The 17,845-nt window shown below is 40.7% G+C and overlaps 1 protein-coding gene across 1 annotated transcript in view; it reads right to left on the bottom strand.

The window, feature by feature from the left end:
- Positions 1 to 367: 367 nt before the first annotated feature.
- cntn3a.2 (contactin 3a, tandem duplicate 2) overlaps positions 368 to 17,845 on the bottom strand; it is a 34,378-nt gene continuing 16,900 nt past the window's right edge. Inside the window, exons 15-24 of the mRNA XM_068598438.1 lie at positions 17,194 to 17,311; positions 10,261 to 10,419; positions 9,100 to 9,249; positions 8,862 to 8,932; positions 7,977 to 8,211; positions 7,407 to 7,516; positions 5,737 to 5,923; positions 5,404 to 5,516; positions 5,098 to 5,266; positions 368 to 3,970 (exon numbers count right to left, since the gene is read on the bottom strand). Of these exons, the coding sequence (XP_068454539.1) occupies positions 3,873 to 3,970; positions 5,098 to 5,266; positions 5,404 to 5,516; positions 5,737 to 5,923; positions 7,407 to 7,516; positions 7,977 to 8,211; positions 8,862 to 8,932; positions 9,100 to 9,249; positions 10,261 to 10,419; positions 17,194 to 17,311 (1,410 nt within the window). The 3' untranslated portion in view covers positions 368 to 3,872. The remainder of the gene's footprint in view (positions 3,971 to 5,097; positions 5,267 to 5,403; positions 5,517 to 5,736; positions 5,924 to 7,406; positions 7,517 to 7,976; positions 8,212 to 8,861; positions 8,933 to 9,099; positions 9,250 to 10,260; positions 10,420 to 17,193; positions 17,312 to 17,845) is intronic.

Raw genomic sequence — 17,845 nt, 5'->3', positions numbered from 1 at the left:
GAAAAAAAAAATCAGCATTCTTTGCAAGTGCTACTGCACAAAGCCGACTTTAAGAAAGTGTATTTTTTTTAGATTCAAAACCTTAGATTCTCTTTGATGATAGTTCCTATTATATATTAAACCAGTACTATATGCAGCAAAAATCATTTCAAATTTGTTCTTTATCCACTGAATAGGACATTACTGCTGCCATTTACTCTCATTTAAATGCTTTTTCATAATATTATGCATTTTATAGCTTTGATGGTGCCTCAAGACACTACTCAAATTCTTCCTGCAGTAAAAGACACTAAAACTGCTGATGCTGAAAATGACACCGTGCCACACATAATTCAAAGAAATCCAAGAGAAAATCCTCAGTGAATTGTTTTTATTAACTCCCTCATTTAGAAAACACAAATGCACCAAACAATATTGTACATGCACAGCTTCAGCATATCAAGATCTGCTGACGTCTTTTCAATGTGAAAACGTTACGGCCACGATCTCACGGAGATCACCCAGACATCAAAATACTGAGGAGGCACAACAGAAAGGCCAAGCGTTGTCACCCAGAGCTCTTGTATTTCATCATCAATATTTTTTGGGAAATTACACATTTTTGGGGAACTCAATTAATTCCTCCATCTTGAGAGGAGCAATACAATTGGGATGTTGTATTGGTATAAAAAGTACTAGTAGATAATACTACTGGTATTATCTACTGTGCACTGGTCGACTACCTTGTAACAGGTAGTGTTTGTGTCATTGCACCAAAAGGCTGTGTGTGAGAGCAACTGCTAAGAAATGTTTCGCTCTGCTCATGTATTTTTCAGATTCTGGGGTTTAACACAGAACTGCAATTGGAAGTAGGACACCACAGTTTGGTCTCCCAGTTGGGGGCATCGCTTCAAATCACAATTTACTGTACGAAGTCACGAGAGATCTCACGCACTGGCTCTTAATTGTTATTTTAAAGCAACACTTGACCTTTGTGCAGAATTTTTGTTAAAAACAAAATAAACAATCAGGAACCATAAAAAAATAAATGAAAATCAAACTCAAAACATCTCCACAGTACTGATACGCCACAAAAACAAAGAGGTTGGCAATGCTTCTATGTACCCTAGACACAAGTTAAAAAACGGCGTATTGTCGACCTTTTTTAAGTTCATATAATCAATAAATCAGCCAGAAAGATGCATTTTCCTGTGTAAACATTTGTTAGCTTAACAATGACATTCTGTAATGAATGAATGTATACAGATTAACCACACATAAATCCACCAAAACAACAAAACAGGATTCAAAGACCGCATTCAGAAACACTCATTGTGGGCAGAAAGTCTTTTGTCTTCACATGTAATACAAACTCGAACTTGACACGGCCTCGGATTCTGGATCTTTTTTTCTACTTTGTTTCTTTGCTCCTGCAATCCATGGTATTTTGATAGAAAAACAGGCATTTCAACTCCCTTGGTGAAACTTTCTTTTCCAACCTTCCACGTTGACCTTGTCTTACTCTATTTGAATGTCCACAATGCTTCAGTTGCCCAAAGCCCCGAACCACGCTGAAATACAAGAAATTAGTTCAAACAATATCTTCCCCTAAACAGCGGAATGGTCCTCTGAAAAATAAAGTAGGATGAGGTACGAACCCCGCGCACATGCACACACAAACGCACACACACACAGAGATTGTGAATCTTCCTGGTGTCATCTTGATGGGATTGTCCTGATTTAGTTCTCCCTAAATCCTGATACATTAGTCTTGTGTGGGTGTCATTAGTACCATTACTCCTATGCCCTTTCCCACAGAAGCCCCCCAGGCCTGCTCTAATTCATTAAGATGTTTTAATGTCTGCTAAATCATGGCACATATCAGGCGTTCAATTCTTCAAGTCAGCCTGTTAAATAGACCCTTGTGTTGTGTGCTGACAGATTACTGGTGTATCTGCTCTTGCCACTTTAGGGCTATTGAAACGTAGCGTGAAGCAGGTCTGAACACCTGAGCAGTGAGGTTTGGTTGAAATATATAACTCAACAATAACAACACATACCACATTAAAAAGCCAATACGACTGACAAGATAGACAGAGTCACAAAGTATTAAAGCACAGCTGACCATACATTTTGCCAAATAATGTCTAAGCTGGTGGCGAGATTTCAATTATCAGACTGGCACAATTGGCAGCACTTTAAACCCCTCGTCTCGACTTCAATGGATGATTATGGACGTTATGCGCTGGCACAACTCCTGCGTGTTGTCCAGATGGATGTAGACTCAGGCTCCAACTAATGATTACTTATCAGTCTACAAAATGTCGGAACATTACAAAAAATGCACATCACAATTCCCCAGAGCCCACGGCGCTGTTTTCAAATGTTTGTCTGGTTTTGTGTGACCAAGTTTTAAACCAAAGACATCATACCATTGATACCATGGCCGCTAAGCACTCTCGATTCCCGATTGGCTGTCAGGTGTCCCTTTATGTCTGGTAACGGGCCAGTACAACCAGACACTTCTGACACGGGTGTTTGTTTGCTATCATAAATTAATCCACCAATATCCAATTGATTTGACACGATAGCCCTGATTTAAAGTACATTTACCATCCCCAAGTCAACTTTCAACCAGGTTTCAGTTTTCATCAGCACATGGACTTTACTCGGTTGTGTTGGAGGTTCAGTTGACACAACTAAGGTCACCTGACTTTAGTTGTAAAGTTTAAAACTTTGAAAGTGTCAGAAAGCGGTTAAAGCTGGGGGTAAAATGCAATAATTGTTTCAATATGGGGATATTGTGTTCACAGTAAAAACTGAAAAGTGATGTATAATTGTGATATAAGTAACTGAATGCCTGAATGATATTTCTATTTTGATACAATATAACAGTTTGTTGGCATGTGGCCATGGTATAAAGTGGAATAATACTGAGTTGAATTCTGTGGCAACTGCAATGTTTGCCCTTTTTTCCTTGATAAACGATCAAAATGACTTGTTGTTGATTATTTTCTGGGGAATGACTGATTGTTTCAGCATTAGTGTTGAAGGAAATACACTGGCAGTCATATACCTCTCCCACTTCTGCTGTCTACAGGCAGATGTAGTCATTGCGAATGCAGAGTCAAGTCCAATGCATCAATCAGCGGGCCATAACAATAGCTGGTCTGAGCCATTAAAACCTCAAGGTGGACATTCAGCTCTCCAACAATCAAATGATAAAAGGTAAATGGCTACACTGGCACAGCGAGCTGTTTTATGAGTTTCATCTGGGACATACTTTAATGGAGCAGGTTAGGATGAAGGCGGTTGCAGAACGTTCTGGAACACTGACTGACGAGTGTCGATGACTGGCGGCGTTACAAGAATCTCCAAAGGCACGGGCACGGGTGAATAAACATGTTCCTACTCGCCAATTCAGATGTGGAGAGGAAAACTGAAAATATTCAAAAATACAAAATACATCTTCTCATCACGGCCCCTCCGCAAGGTACACTGAGATCTTCAATAATAAGAAACTGTGAGGAATAAAATGTTGAGGAAACCAGCTGTCTTAGCAACAATAAGAAGGCTGAAACTACTTTGGCACATGGATGGAAGTAAGGCATCTGTATCAATCTAGAGTTGAAAAGAAATAGAGTTGAAATGGAGCATTGTTCCAACCTGCAAAAATGTCAGACCCACGTAAAGAAAAAGCTCAAGCATTTACTGTTAATCAAGTGCCTGACAGCACGCTCCACTCTTGTGCTGCCTCATACCCGCAATCTATCACTGCAAAATAGTATGCGGTCACCTCCAAAAATGAGAGAAAGAAACTCAGCAACTTTCACAAATTTGAGAAAAAAATACCAATAAGAAGGTTGAAAAACAGAGCAGAGTTTGTCATGGTGTCACGACGTTGACCTGAATGTTGATATTGTGATGGCGATGAGCAGGGAGAGGGGGGAGATGTACGCACTCCAGGCTCTGGAGCCGCGGGCACTCATACCTGGAACACAACAAAAAACAAACACAATATACTAATGTGAAGTCTGCTGGAGGAAGCGGTTGGTATTCCTTATCTGAAGTTTGAGCTCTTAGCTATGTTACCTGTAGACACAGCTGGAAACAGATTAGCCCTCTAGCTGAAAATTAGATACTTAAATCTCCAAATCATTAATCTTAGATACTGATGTTTCACAGGGGAATTTAAAACGTGGTAAAAACGTATTCATGTCCTGGCTTATGAATGCGATTCTAAGTAAAAAATGTATTAAGGGAGTTTGGTGTAACGGAGCCTGGTGCAGTTTGCTCTAATCACTAGTTTCTCATGTATGATTTAAGTGAGTCAATTAGCTCCTATGGATCACTGAATATCTTCCTGTAATGACATCCATATAAATCCTTTTCCTGGAAAAAATGATATATTATTTATGCAAAAGAAACCTCCTGAACCACTTCTGATGTTTCAGAGCTCCTAGTTTCTCTAAACACAGCACTCTGTTTTTCCTGCTAATGTGTTTTGCCCACATCTTTTTTTCTTTTTGCGGTATCCAAAGAGTCTGTGGGAAAAAAAGTTGCCTATTTTTCAAATGAAATTTAAAAGAAAAGCCAGTGTGGAATTCAATCTCTTTCAATTGCTATTTCCAGGGATTCAACACAGAATATCAACAATGCAAATTAGCATTTAGAGCAGAAGAGGAGCCCCCCTGGAGTCCCACAGGACATTAATAGCATCTAGTAAAAGAGGAAGTCAACCTCTGCGACAGAGATGGATTGCGCTGCATATTTCTGCAAAATATGAGGCTGGAAGAGCCCGACGAGGGCGGCTGGGGACACGAGTAATGGTGAGTCAACGGAGAACAAAATGTCCCTGTCAGGTTTAAAAAGTGCTAAGTGAATTCATTTACAAGAGCGGGTAAATAATAAAATATAGAAGTTGTGAGCAATTGAGGTCCCGGTGAATCGATATGTCAAATGTTGTGTTTCTCGAGGACATGGTGGCATCAGCATATTTCTGTGCGACAACTCAATACAGAAAAACATAGTTTTATTCCACCTGAGAGGCAAGCCAAACTTAAACTAGTTCATGAACTTTCCTGCTTTAAGCGCCACACTTATGAGCAGCACCCTTACTTAGTTGGTGAATTCGTATGGGATCCGAGGCCGGGCCCAGCCCTCCTTCACTCAGCGTCTGAATGTGGATGACGTAGTCGTCATCTTCCTCGGGGAGGGTCAGCTCTGCTGTTGAATTGCCTGTTGTGAGTGTGTTTACCTCTTTGTGCCTCTGTCTCCTGTATGAAAGCTGGATGTTGGGCAGAAACAAGGTGGGTGACACAATGCAATGTACTTAAGAGTCTGACAGTAGGTAAGGTCCATGCTTTCGCTCATGATATGAATAAACATGCTAATTTCTGAGCATATTGAGAGCGTAAAACTCACTTTGTAGCCTGTAACGTCTGACTCTGATTCCGTTGCCACCACAGGTTCCCAGTAAAGAGACAGCTGAAAGCCAATTAGGGTCCATTCGACATTCAGCGGCGGTTGAGCGGGTGCTGCGAGATTTAGGAATAATTATTTTCTCAATGTCAGCGCAAAAACACATGGCTGTCACTTCGTTTGACAGTAATAATCATTTTCTTCTTTTGGAATTCTACTACTTCAAAGAATGACATGAGAAGAAGCTGTTGTTTCTGCCATCTCACTTGGATTAAACCAGTGTGAACACAAATTCAAACACCCGAGCAGCAGGACATCTTGGGTGCTGCAACTTACGGGGCTTTTTGGTGGTGACGTTGATTGCAGGGAGGAAGGGGCCAGTGCCCGCTGTGTTGAAGGCGCTGACTGTTAAGAAATACTGCGTGTTTCCTGCCAAGCCGCTCACTGTGACGGAGGTTTGGTTCCAAGGCACCCTCACCTTCCCCATGGTTTCTGGTTTAGTGTCATCTTCCCAGTATACCACCTGTTCAAGACAGAGAGCGTGTCATCTGGGATTCAACCGTGATATATTGTTTGGGATTGGAGCAAAATGTGACATACAGCACGAGTAGTTGTATCTGATGTCTTGGGAGAAATGTGGTGTTGTTAAAGGGTTGACTGGGTGTATCCTCTTGAAAGAGATTACAGTTTTCTTTTTAACGTTTCCAGCAAGATATTTGATCTGACATCATGAAAGCCTTTGTTAATAGCCTTTTAAAACACTTTGTTGCACTATGTTCACATACAACTGAGAGAGAGACAACAGGGAGTGAATTAGCCTTTTTTTAATGGATTCTTGATACATTATTTAATCATAAAAACATACAAAAAGATTGCGTTATTACTTCCCAAAGCCTAAGTCACCATCAAAATGTGTATGTTGTCCAACTAGCCCTTAAAAACACAAAGGTATTTAATTTACAATCATTTAAAACGCATAATATGCTCGAGATGTAGGACCAGTTTTACATTGTTGCTTGATGACTGAAACAATTAAGCAATTATCAAAATTACCTATCAAGAGTTCTTTGTCACTCGACTGATGGATTCATTGCGTAATCGTTTCAGTGCTACAATCAATCTATCAATCTGTGTTGTGTATTACGGAATTTAATATATATTTTTCCGCTAATCAAAATCATGATGTGATATATGCATTTCCATTAAAATAATACAGATCAAATACCAACTAAAGTTACAAAGTCATAAAATAAGTGACTTTTATAACCATTAACCTGAAGATACAGTATCTATCCTCACAACCAGCTACCTTTCCGCCATTATTAGTTAATATTAGATGATTTCGACATCGCTGGGGCTCGGATGGGAAACGGAAGAAATGAATAACAACAACATCCTATAATAAAGTCCTTTGATCAGCCTGATGATTCAGCCACTAGCATGCAGGTGAGGCAATCAGGCTGACCCACTTCCTGATGGTAAAATAGAAAGCAACTGTTTTGGGTTTAAAATGTAATTTAATTAATTCCTATTCTATTTAGTGAACAATGAAAAAGACTTCACTCCCTGGGTGCTGCTTTGTTAGACTGTAAAAACAAACAACAGAAGGCTGCTTTTGAATAATTATGCAGTTTTTGGTGTGAGGGCATTTCTTGGTATTCTGCGACGAGGTCTGATGCTGCGGCGCACACAGACTATCATGAGGTCTGTATCCCGATACCCATAACCCATAATTGACAGCCACTTGAGAAGGCATGTGGACAGGCAATTTCCTTTTGTTCTCTTAAAAACGCTCTGACATGTTTGTTTTTTTCCTGCCGTGTCGGTACAAAGCACTGTATCGTTTTGGCTATAACAGTCCGCCAACTGAAACAGCCATTTCCATGGCGACGCAGAGTTTGGAAGTGATGGCATTGAGGTACAACACGGGTGATGACAAGCATTGTAATTGTGTTGTGTGTGTGTGTGTGAGATTTCTATTTCCATTTAAAAAGGGTAAAATGTACCTCATAGCCCAGAACCCTTTCAGGGGAGAAGGAGAGAGCCTGCCAATTCACCTCAATCTCCGAGGCTGAGACACTTCTGGCCCAAACTCCTGCTGGCATCCCACTTGGCTCTGAAAACAGACGACAAGAGACTGAGCCTTGCCGCCTTCTTCCAACAGACACAAGCAGAACAAATCTCGTGAATTTTTACATTTATGACTGTGCCGCGTTCTTGTTGATCTCCACTTGGATGATTCATCACACACAGGTACTGCTGGTAAATAGTCCAACACTACACTTCAGACTGAACCCCTCTCAGAGGCAGCATAGATCTAAATGCCAACCGTTTTTCGCTTCACAATAGCCATTCAAAAGAGTGGTGATATTTGGAGACCATTTGCCTAGCCTTACATAAACATGTTGCATGTTTTTTTTCTTTTTACCTGTAAAAAGATTTCTCTTTATCTCTCCAGCGCTTTCATCCCAGTAAGTGCAATAAAACCATTTTTCATGATCTTTGTCCTTTTCAAAAACAGAGAAAGCTTTGTAGCTTTGCAAAACCCCCTCACTCACGACCATTCATTCCCTCACCAGTCTCTGCAGAGTAGATGGTGACCACGGGGCTGAAGGGACCCTGTCCTTTGCTGTTGTAAGTGCCAACTTTCACATGAAATGGAGAGAAGGGTGCGATGCTGTCGTTGCGGTACACGTAGCGCGATGCACCGGGGGCAGAGGTGGCCACGTGTGTCCAGCTAACTTCTCCGAAGGCGCGGAAAGCAATGATGTAACCAAAGCTCTCACCATTCTGTAGTTCTTCGGGGACAGGCTGAGAGTGAAACACAAAACTATAGTGATATTAAAACATATACAAGCCACTCACGTTCATCCCGCCGCTGGGCTGACACAATCACCACCCACTCTCATGGTGCCAAAAGAATTGCGTGACCCACAAATTGCTTTTGTGACCCACCTGACGAAATGAAATGAGCAGCAAAATGCCATTTGAAAAAAAAAAAATCTAATCTCATTACAAAATGTCCGTGTAGCTTTTGAAATTAACATGTATTTCCGCATTAAATGAAATGAGAAAACTCAAATAATGAGATAGATTTAGCCAACTAATGACTTCTTTAATATTCACACTATTCTATTATTTTTCGACTACCCTACTAGTTTACTAGATTTCAGCATTGCAGCTTTGGGAACAGTAATTCACCACGGATCCAAGACTCATTAATGACATTAACTGTCTGTTCTGTTTGTGTATACATTGCGGCTTTATATGCAGACTCTTTAACTAGGAAATTATAACAGCTGCAGCGCTAGACTTCAATTGCCCCCAAAATGTATGACACCTGCAAGCCAAACAGAGCAGATTTAATTTAGCGAGAAATATTAAGCACCTCACTCAAGGATAAAAATGATTTACTGCAGGCACTTTGTGTAACAGACTAGAGCATAAGACTGATGGCTTACCTCCCATGTGATGACCAGTTCTGATCTGCTTCCACCTCCTCCTCCCACATCACCTGGTGCTGCATCAGGAACTACACAACACAAGACCTCCATATGAGGATCACTTCAGGCTGGTGAAAGTTGAATGAAACAAGATGGTGTTGCAGTCCTAAAACCTTTTTGATTTTTTTAAGATCACTTGCGATTTGATAAAAGGGGCTTATTTGAGGGTGTAAAAAGTGAATCAGATGCACTCTACCTGCGTCCTCTGTCCTGGTCTTGACTGACACAGGGCTGGGTTCTCCAACCCCAACACTGTTTTTGGCCAAAACCCGAAACTCATACTCCACCCAGGAGTTTAGGTCTACTACAGTGGCGGTCAGTGTGTTCCCATCGATTCGCTCTGGGACTGAAATAAAACACCAAACGTAGACAATAAAAATAGAAGCCTATTAACAGCTGAACATGTGGAATAAAACAAGAGAACCATAATCTCTAGGTAGTTAGATGACTGACTTCTCCTTAATACTAAGGAAGAGTGAACAGCGAACGACAAAGATGAGCTATGTCTCTTGAGAGAAGTGTCTGGCTGTGTATGCGCTAAATACCCCATTCCTTCTTTGCTGAAATAACTTGATGGTGAGAGTGAAGTGAAAAGGTCTATAGTTTACAGCACTGAGGGGAACAGCAGAGTTAGGTGACCCCTTAGACATTACCCATTGTCTTTTGTTAGAATAACAATAATTTATTATAGCATTTTAAACTTGTGTTTCCTCTAAATTGCAGGGATTATAGCTAAGTACTGTGTGTTATATTTTTGGAATTACTTGTTGGTGGATATGTACTGTATAATTAAGCATTGTTTATGGTTTGTATATAATTGTATCAGAGACAATTTCTTGAGTTTTTTTTTTTTAACATTTAGCCAATGACAACAATTAAAAATGAACTTCTTCAACAAACTATGGCTAATTTACAGTTTTCTGTTGAACAAAGAGCACCGTCTCCGTCAAATAGACTGATAGAATGTATTTTATTTAATTACATTTGTATGGCGGGCACGTTTGTCCAAAGCAACTTGCATTGGGTGCTTTCCACCTCCATAGCATCAAGTGCTCAAGAAAACACCCACACAGACTTGACTTCAGCGGATGAAAAAGGATTTTGGTTTTGATCGAGGCAGATGTAAAGGTCATTTAAGTGCATTGGATGAGATCACGTAAAAGCAGCGACAATGACCTCTTGTTCTCCTGAGTAAGACACTGAATCCCGAGCATCACCTGAGCCTTCGTTCTGTCGCTGACCCGATGCTCTCACTGCCCAAGAGAAGTAAGAGACGTTCTCTGCGGGGACCCATGAATTATCTGAGTGGCATCACATGTGGAATAAGATGGAAATTAATCTTGAAGCGATGCCCCACCTGTATTAACCCTCTGCCAGCCCACGGTGAAGGGAGTCCTAGTCTGGATGAGGTAATTGGTGATTGGGCTGCCGTTGTCTCTGCCGGGACTCCAGGCCAGCTGGGCTGTGCTGTCTGTCACCTCCTCCACCGTGACAGAGTCTGGAGGACTGGGGGGGCCTGGCTCAATCACAGGAACACACACTGTGAGGCACTCGCACACGCAGAGGCACAGACCGCCGAATGTGGACGTGAATGTGTGCGAGGAAAATATGAACAGCAAAAAAACATTTGCATAAAAAAACACCTCCACCAAAACTGTATTGCTTCAAGAGGGTACAATGCCTTTATAGCATGAAATCAACATTCGCAAGAGAGACATGTTTTTTTTTTTTTTTAAAGCTTTGAGTAGAAGTTTATGCCCTTCGCAAGGAATTAAAAGTTAATTCAAGATTTATCCTCCAATATTCCACCAACTTGTATTCCTTCCCTTTCATGGTCCTCAGTAATTGATCGATGGAAAAGCAGATGTAAGTAGATGCAGGGAGTCAAATTAAAAGGTAAAAGATGAAAAAGGGCCTCATAACCCTGAAGCACCAGAGTTTTATCATTTATTTTCATTATCCTACCAATTAAGCAGCGTGATGTTTTACTTTAGCCCCATCTTCTGTTTCCTGTTCTAATGAACGTGTCGGCTCATCAGAAATAATAGACCACTAGAGAGCTTTGAGACCGACCGCAGAATAATAACGCCCGTGGCTCCGCTCACACTCCTTACCGCCTCTGAAGAGGTTTATGATCTGAGGCAAAATATTCTAATTATTAAAACATTGAATCACTATTTTAATACACAATCAATGGTTTATGCAGCATGTACATGCCAAACCTATAAATACATGTGTGCTAAACAAGTAACCGCTGAACCACAATTGTTTTTTGTTTACAGGAGCCTTGAACGTGCAGCCCACATACATTTGGCCTTACAGCCCTGGCTTTAGAGATATTGATCCTTGTAAAACTCATTAGCAGCTCCTGATTAAAAAAAACCTTTAATACACTGGCTTTAGTAATACATATTAATGGGGCACATAATCAAGGATCAATTCCTTATCCTCTTAATTATATTTCATTGGCTGAGGCAAGAGGGTGCCGACAGTGTCTTGTGGGTGTTCAAATAATCTGTTATTAATATGGACAGACTGTCTGGGTTTTTATTGTGAACTTGGCATCGGGCAAATTAATATCTGTCTGTATTGTAAATACTTACAGACACGGTGTATTATTTAGATCTGGGCTGAATATTACCCCTATTTGTAAGATACAGTGTTACAATCATCAGCTGTAATAAAAGTGATAAAATAAAAATATTAAAACACTACTTAATGTCGAATAGTTGCCGTGTTTCCCTTTGTACTGTCTTCCAGGAGGACAATGATGATGATGCAACTGTCAAAACAAGCACGAGTGCTCCCCAAGTGGCTTGAATGCAAAAGACGATGATGTTATCTGTGTAATATGACCTTCTTCGTAACCACCACCACCCGGTGGAGTGTTTGTGAGGCCTCGTGGAGTGGCATCTAAAACATTTTTCACTGCCATTGTGAAAAACAAGCGTCCAGATGATCACTCAAGAGTCTTTGCGTCAGGAGCGATTATCATTGACCTTCAGTGCCGCGAAACGAGTGGAGCAAGACCGGATCGGAAATAGCACCCTGAAAAATGACTGAGCTGCTTTCACTGGCTAATATATTACATGATTGTAATAATGCAAATATTGTCTAGACTCTAGTCTATATATGTTGCTGCGATCACACTCGCTCTCTTAACTGAGAGCGCAATCCCATTGACACACTCATTATCACAGTCAAACGAGTCTTGCATTATTCACATTGTAGACTTAACATTAAAATTTTATTTTTTGAGCCATGTAAACATCAGCCACTGAGGGAAGAGTGTTTTCTCCATGTAGCTGTGGGGAATGTTTTGGTTTAATTTGTCAAGGTTTTGAGCTATGTGACTCTGAGATGTCTGCCTCCATCCCAAGAAATTAGGGTCAATAGATACAAAAAAATAAATTATATTTGTATATATATATATATATATATATATATATATATATATATATATATATATATATATATATATATATTTATATATACACATATATAATTTATTATTTAACACACACACGTACTTATGTAGTATTTTACTCTTCTCGTGTTCCAGTTACATGGGACGGATTCACTCTTTGAAATGCTGTTTCAATAATTATCTTAAAGTAATCTAGTAGTTATTTTACAGTATCATTGTGTTTGTTTGTATACATGACACCATATGGAAATAAGATTATTTATTTTCCATTTTCAGGCCTGTGTGATATTTGCTATTATAGCAACAACCATTGACATGAAGAGGAGATGAAAATTAAACACAAGCAAGTCAGTAAACGGAAGAGGAAAAATAACAATTCATACAAATCTATTCAAAATCTCTACAAGGAGAAGATAATAAAACAGTTTTAGCAGAACTTTAGTCTTAGTTGAATATTTACAGCGACAATTTGATTGAGATAAGCACATGATTTAAATTTAAATGTTTTCTTTTTATTGCATCAGTTGTTGGATGTTGTTATGCGAGGGAACAGGATGGAGACCTTCACTCGACGGCCTCGCTCCTCTTGCTGGAGCCGGCGATAGCTCGGCTCGCGGACATGAACCGGTAAAAGCTGCTCATTTTCGGCGGCGGCGCCAGACGAGCTTTGACTGCTTCGACGATGAACTTCTCGAGCGCCTGCGAACTTACTCGCATGTGGAGCAGCACCGTTTCCGCACCGCTCCACTGCTTCACAAGACCCTTGAAAATGGCTTTATCGAGGCCGGCGACGGTTTTGGAGGAAGGGTCGAAGTCGACGCCTTCGACCGCGGCCCACGTGATTGTCTTCAGACGCTCGATTAAGCTCTCGGGGTCTATTGCCTGATTGCTCACCTTGCTCTTTGAATAGATCAGCGACACCAGCTTCTCCACAACAATCACCACGGTGTTTTTCCGCTTTTCTTTCCGCGAAGGATCGGCCATCGAGCGGACTGAAGCCTCCGAACCGCTGTGCTTATTCGTGTAAAACCAGTATCGCTTTCTCACCACCGTTTCTTCTGCGACCCCCGGGGCTTTCTCTTTGACGGTCTTGGATTCGGCTTTCTCTGGTGCCGTGCGTTTGACGTTGTATGGCTTAACGCGAATCTTGAACGGGGCGCGAGGACCGCTACTTGAGTCCCGGGAGGGTTTCGCGGCATGTCCGAATCGCCTTTTCGTTTTTTTCGTGGATTCCGACGGTATTTTGCTGTTCGGTAAGGGGGTTTTGGACTCAGAGGATGGCGGGTCATACCAGCATCGCACGTTTGTTTCCGACTTTAACGGTACATTCTTTTTGGCTGCTGTCGTATGCGGCAACGGAGGGAGTCGAGCAGATGTTGTTGGTTCTTCTGACTTTACACCTCCTTGATTCGGACGCACATCACACGTACGTGGCGGCCGCACTTTCCTTTTGATCGCCTCGATCATCTCGGAGGCGAGAGTCAGCATCCTGTCCTGTCTTTTTTGGGGGGGGACGTGCTCACCCGGGCGGTTGGATATGGACCACAGGACGGTGACCAGGACCTCTTCGGAGATCATGTCCCTCAAGGCTTCTGCGCTGGGGCACTCGAAGCGGGACTTGACGTCCAGAGCATCTTTGAAACCGTCTATGACTCCGTTGCTCAGACTGGAATTGACCAGTTCTTTTGTCACCTCGACGTCGGTGGTCCGAATGAAAATGTGGAGGGCTGCGGACAAATTCTTTATTATGTTGACAATGAGACCCAGCAGCAGGTCTTTGGTGGTCTGGTCCGGATTTCCTCGTATGAGGAAGAGCCACTGATCAGCGGTCAAGGTCCCGAAAAAGGATTTGATCAGAGTCCAAACGCTGATATGCAGTTCTGGGATCGGTTCTGTTTCGGATGCCATGGTACAATATGAACGTTCTAATTATTGATGAAATTATACTGTGGTGGATTATCTTGGATCTATATTGCTTTTCTTCTGCTGGTTCTGCTGTCGCAAAACTCGAAGAGTAAAGAAACTCTCTGGTAAACCGTTCTGCTCTGTATGAAAGCTGTAAGCTTACTTGCTGTTCAGGCGCCTGTCCTCTTCAAAGACACTCTGTCATGACGTCACCAATGCCGAACGCAAACAAAGAGCTGTGCGCAGTCTCGCGGATTCTCGCGATAAAACGTTTAAAAAAAGACTAAAACTAATTCGGTTTTTTTTAAAGAGCCATAATAATTATCTCTGGCTCTCTCTCTCTCAGATATAATTTAAAACACGATATTAATGAAAACAATGGACGTCTTACAGACAAATTAATTTAGACGAATTCGTATGTAACTTAGCAAATGTTCAGCATTTAAAGGGTCAGTATACAAATTTCTCACTTTGAATTTAAACTGACACAATGGAGGTGAATGGAGTTAAGTTTGTTCTGCTTAAAGCATGCTTATTTATAAAACCTCAAGTGGTTCATGACGGCCACCAGAGGGGGCGCTGTTGCTCCAAGTCCTCATAACATTACTATATATAATTGACTACATATAAGAGGGACAGTGTGCTTTTTTTTCTCAGCTGCATTTATCTGGTAGTTATTATTCCTTCATAGACTTTATGTAAATACTTGTGTGTTGTAAATACATTGTGCAATCCATGTTTTTTCTGCTATCCATGAGTTGTTTAACAGTTGCCCAATATCGCATAAAAAGCAAAAAGTAAATGCAAAAAAAAAAGAAAAACACAAAATTAAAACGATTTATCTTGCTGATCTTGTTTTTTTTCTTATTTTCCAACACATCAAGAATTTCCATATACCCTCAGATTTATCTTGTGACCCTTTAGTGTGGCCTGACCTCCAGGTTGGGAACCACTACCTAAAATAGTTAAACTACAGTAGCATTAATAACATAATATTAATCTCGTAATGTGATATACAATGATATGTCTGTCACAGGAGGCATTTTTTCTGCAGGAACACCTTTACTTCTAATACTTTAAGTACATGTTGCTGATAATACTTTCACTTAGGTAATACATGTTATGCAGGACTTTTACTTGTAATGATGTATTTATATTGTTGTATTTATACTTTTACTCACGTTATGGATTTGAGTAGGCCTACTTCTTCCACCACTGGTTATTATCCATTGTATTGATGTGTTTGCATTCTCAAAATTGGATATGACACAACCTGGGCAAATAAAAAAGTACCTGCATGGTTGGACACCACTGGAGGTGAGGTAGACAACATGTTTTCATCTTTGTAAACTGGGTGACCAAATCCCTGTATCTTGGGTGGTTCATATACTGCAAGAATTTAATTGTTGTTGCACATTATTTGAAAGTGTTCTTCGTAGGTATATGGATAGTGGGGGTTTCCGAAGAGAATACATGTGATCCCTGTCAGTTTGTTAGAGGTCTGCAGTGGTGATCAAGCAACGCCATTCTTTGCCCTCAATGACTAGTTTTCTATCCAGCTTCATGCTTTGTCGCCCAACATTTGGAGCCGTTCAATCCAAACAATGAGCCACCCATGACAGCTGCCACTAACAGGAAGTGTAAATAATGCACAATCTAAATTAAAGACAAGTTTCTCCCCAGTCAATACTGGGTCAATCCATTTCCATGCCCTTGCTATTGCTTTTGCTTGAGAAACAGCCGTATTTCCACTTAGTCCTTAGCCAAAGAATTGCTTATTAATGGCATTTGCCTTGAAGATCTTTAACATGCCAAGCTGAATCACTGGTGGGTATCCTTACAAGATAAATATATGGATCCAACCATTTCAAATACCGACACCAATATCATCCCTCACCTCATCTGACATTTAAGACATTTGCGTAGTGTCAATTTGCTGGGCTACTTGACGTATTGATCAAAGCCAGATAGTTTCCTTCTCTCACTCTGCACATCACATAAATCTGCCTCTACCAGAAACACAAAACCAAAGTTGTTCTATTTTGTTCTGCCCGATGTAGCTCTTGACAATCGTGTCTCTCTGGAGTTTAACATACTGCATGAGTGAACACAGACAGGCATCTAAACATTCCACTGCCAAGTACAATACCACAATATTGAAAATTGGTCATTAAAAAGAGAGAGAACATTTTTACACAGTTTTGTCAAGTTATCTTTCACAAACATGCCTGATTGCAATACAAAAGAAAAGCAAGCCTCCTCTATTTGACATAATCAAGAGACTGCTACTAGAAATAATCAGGGTATAAAAACTGTGGACTGTCTGATGACATCCACAATCATTTTATTGAGGACATGGGCATATTTGTCTAAACCCATTTGAGTTTAAAACCCAAGTGACCATTTTATGCCCTGACAGTTGTGCATTCTTTATATTCCCAGAATTGCATATTCATATGATGTTCCCTAGATATTTGTTATAAACAAAGCTTTGTTTGTTAACCCTTACAGAGTATAGACATGTTTGTACTGTGGGTTGTTGGCTATATCTGTCACCCACTTAATATAACTATTACATGTCTAAGTGTCCTTGAGCAAGATACAGAACCCCAAGTTTCTCCCAAAGGACACGCCAGCACCTGGCGAGGCGGCTCTGCCTCTCGATGTGTGGGTGAGAGGCAGTTTGTAAAGAGTTTTGTTAGGTAGAAAAGCGCTACACAAGTGCAGTCATTTACCATCTACTGTTTATAGTAAGTGAAATGTAATAATAAGTGTAGATTTAATAATATCCCTTTTTTTTAATCGATAGAAGAGATATTCACATACTTAGATTTAGATCTATGCAGAGTACACTTTACCTTCAATAAATTATTTTTTTATAAGAGGAACCCAAAAACAATCCTGGCTGTTCGCTCTGTTTTAATTAGCGCCTGTGGAGCGGAGAGGCGGTTTTCTTACCTTTGACAATCAATACAGCCACGGATGACAGGCTCTCCACGTCGGTGTCCACCACACAGATATATTTGCCGGCATGGTAAAGCTGAATGTTCCTGATCATCAGATCTCCTGCTGTTCTCTACAAAGGAGGAAAGAAAGCTTCTTGTAGCATTAAAGATAACAGACCTTCTGACAGCTTATTAAAGAATGTAGTGAGGCATGTATAAGGTGCAGTAAATAGCGGTGCCAAAAAACGTTAGCAGATCCTGCAGTTATTTAGCAAGGACTTTGCAGAGAAAAATCCAGCCTGATTTTCAAAAGATATTTTACAGCGAAGATATTTTTGCATGTCTTGGCAGTTCTTGAAGTCAAAGCCGTAAAAGAGAAACATAACGATAAAATCCGGAATGCAACACAACATTTTAGTCACACACTTCCAAGACACGTCGGGATGAAAAAGTTCGGGGCCAAAATTGTCTGCAGCAAATGGGATTTTTGTGTCTGTCAAGGCCATTGCTATTCCCCTTGCTTTTTACGGAGGTCATCATCCTGACCTTCAAGACCGGTTGTGAAAAACTACACAAATAAGCTTTTACTATTGAGTTCAGCTGTTTTTTGCTTGGCTGTAGAACGAAAAAGGTCCTTTGGATTCTCATCTGTGAGGACACCCGGA

This window comes from Clinocottus analis, unplaced genomic scaffold (genome assembly GCF_023055335.1).
Source record: "Clinocottus analis isolate CAN_PGR_092001 unplaced genomic scaffold, fCliAna1.0.p SCAF_4, whole genome shotgun sequence".
In the NCBI taxonomy this organism is placed as follows: Eukaryota; Metazoa; Chordata; class Actinopteri; order Perciformes; family Cottidae; genus Clinocottus; species Clinocottus analis.
Note: the sequence above shows the minus strand (reverse complement) of the source record. Positions and strands in the feature narration are given on the sequence as shown.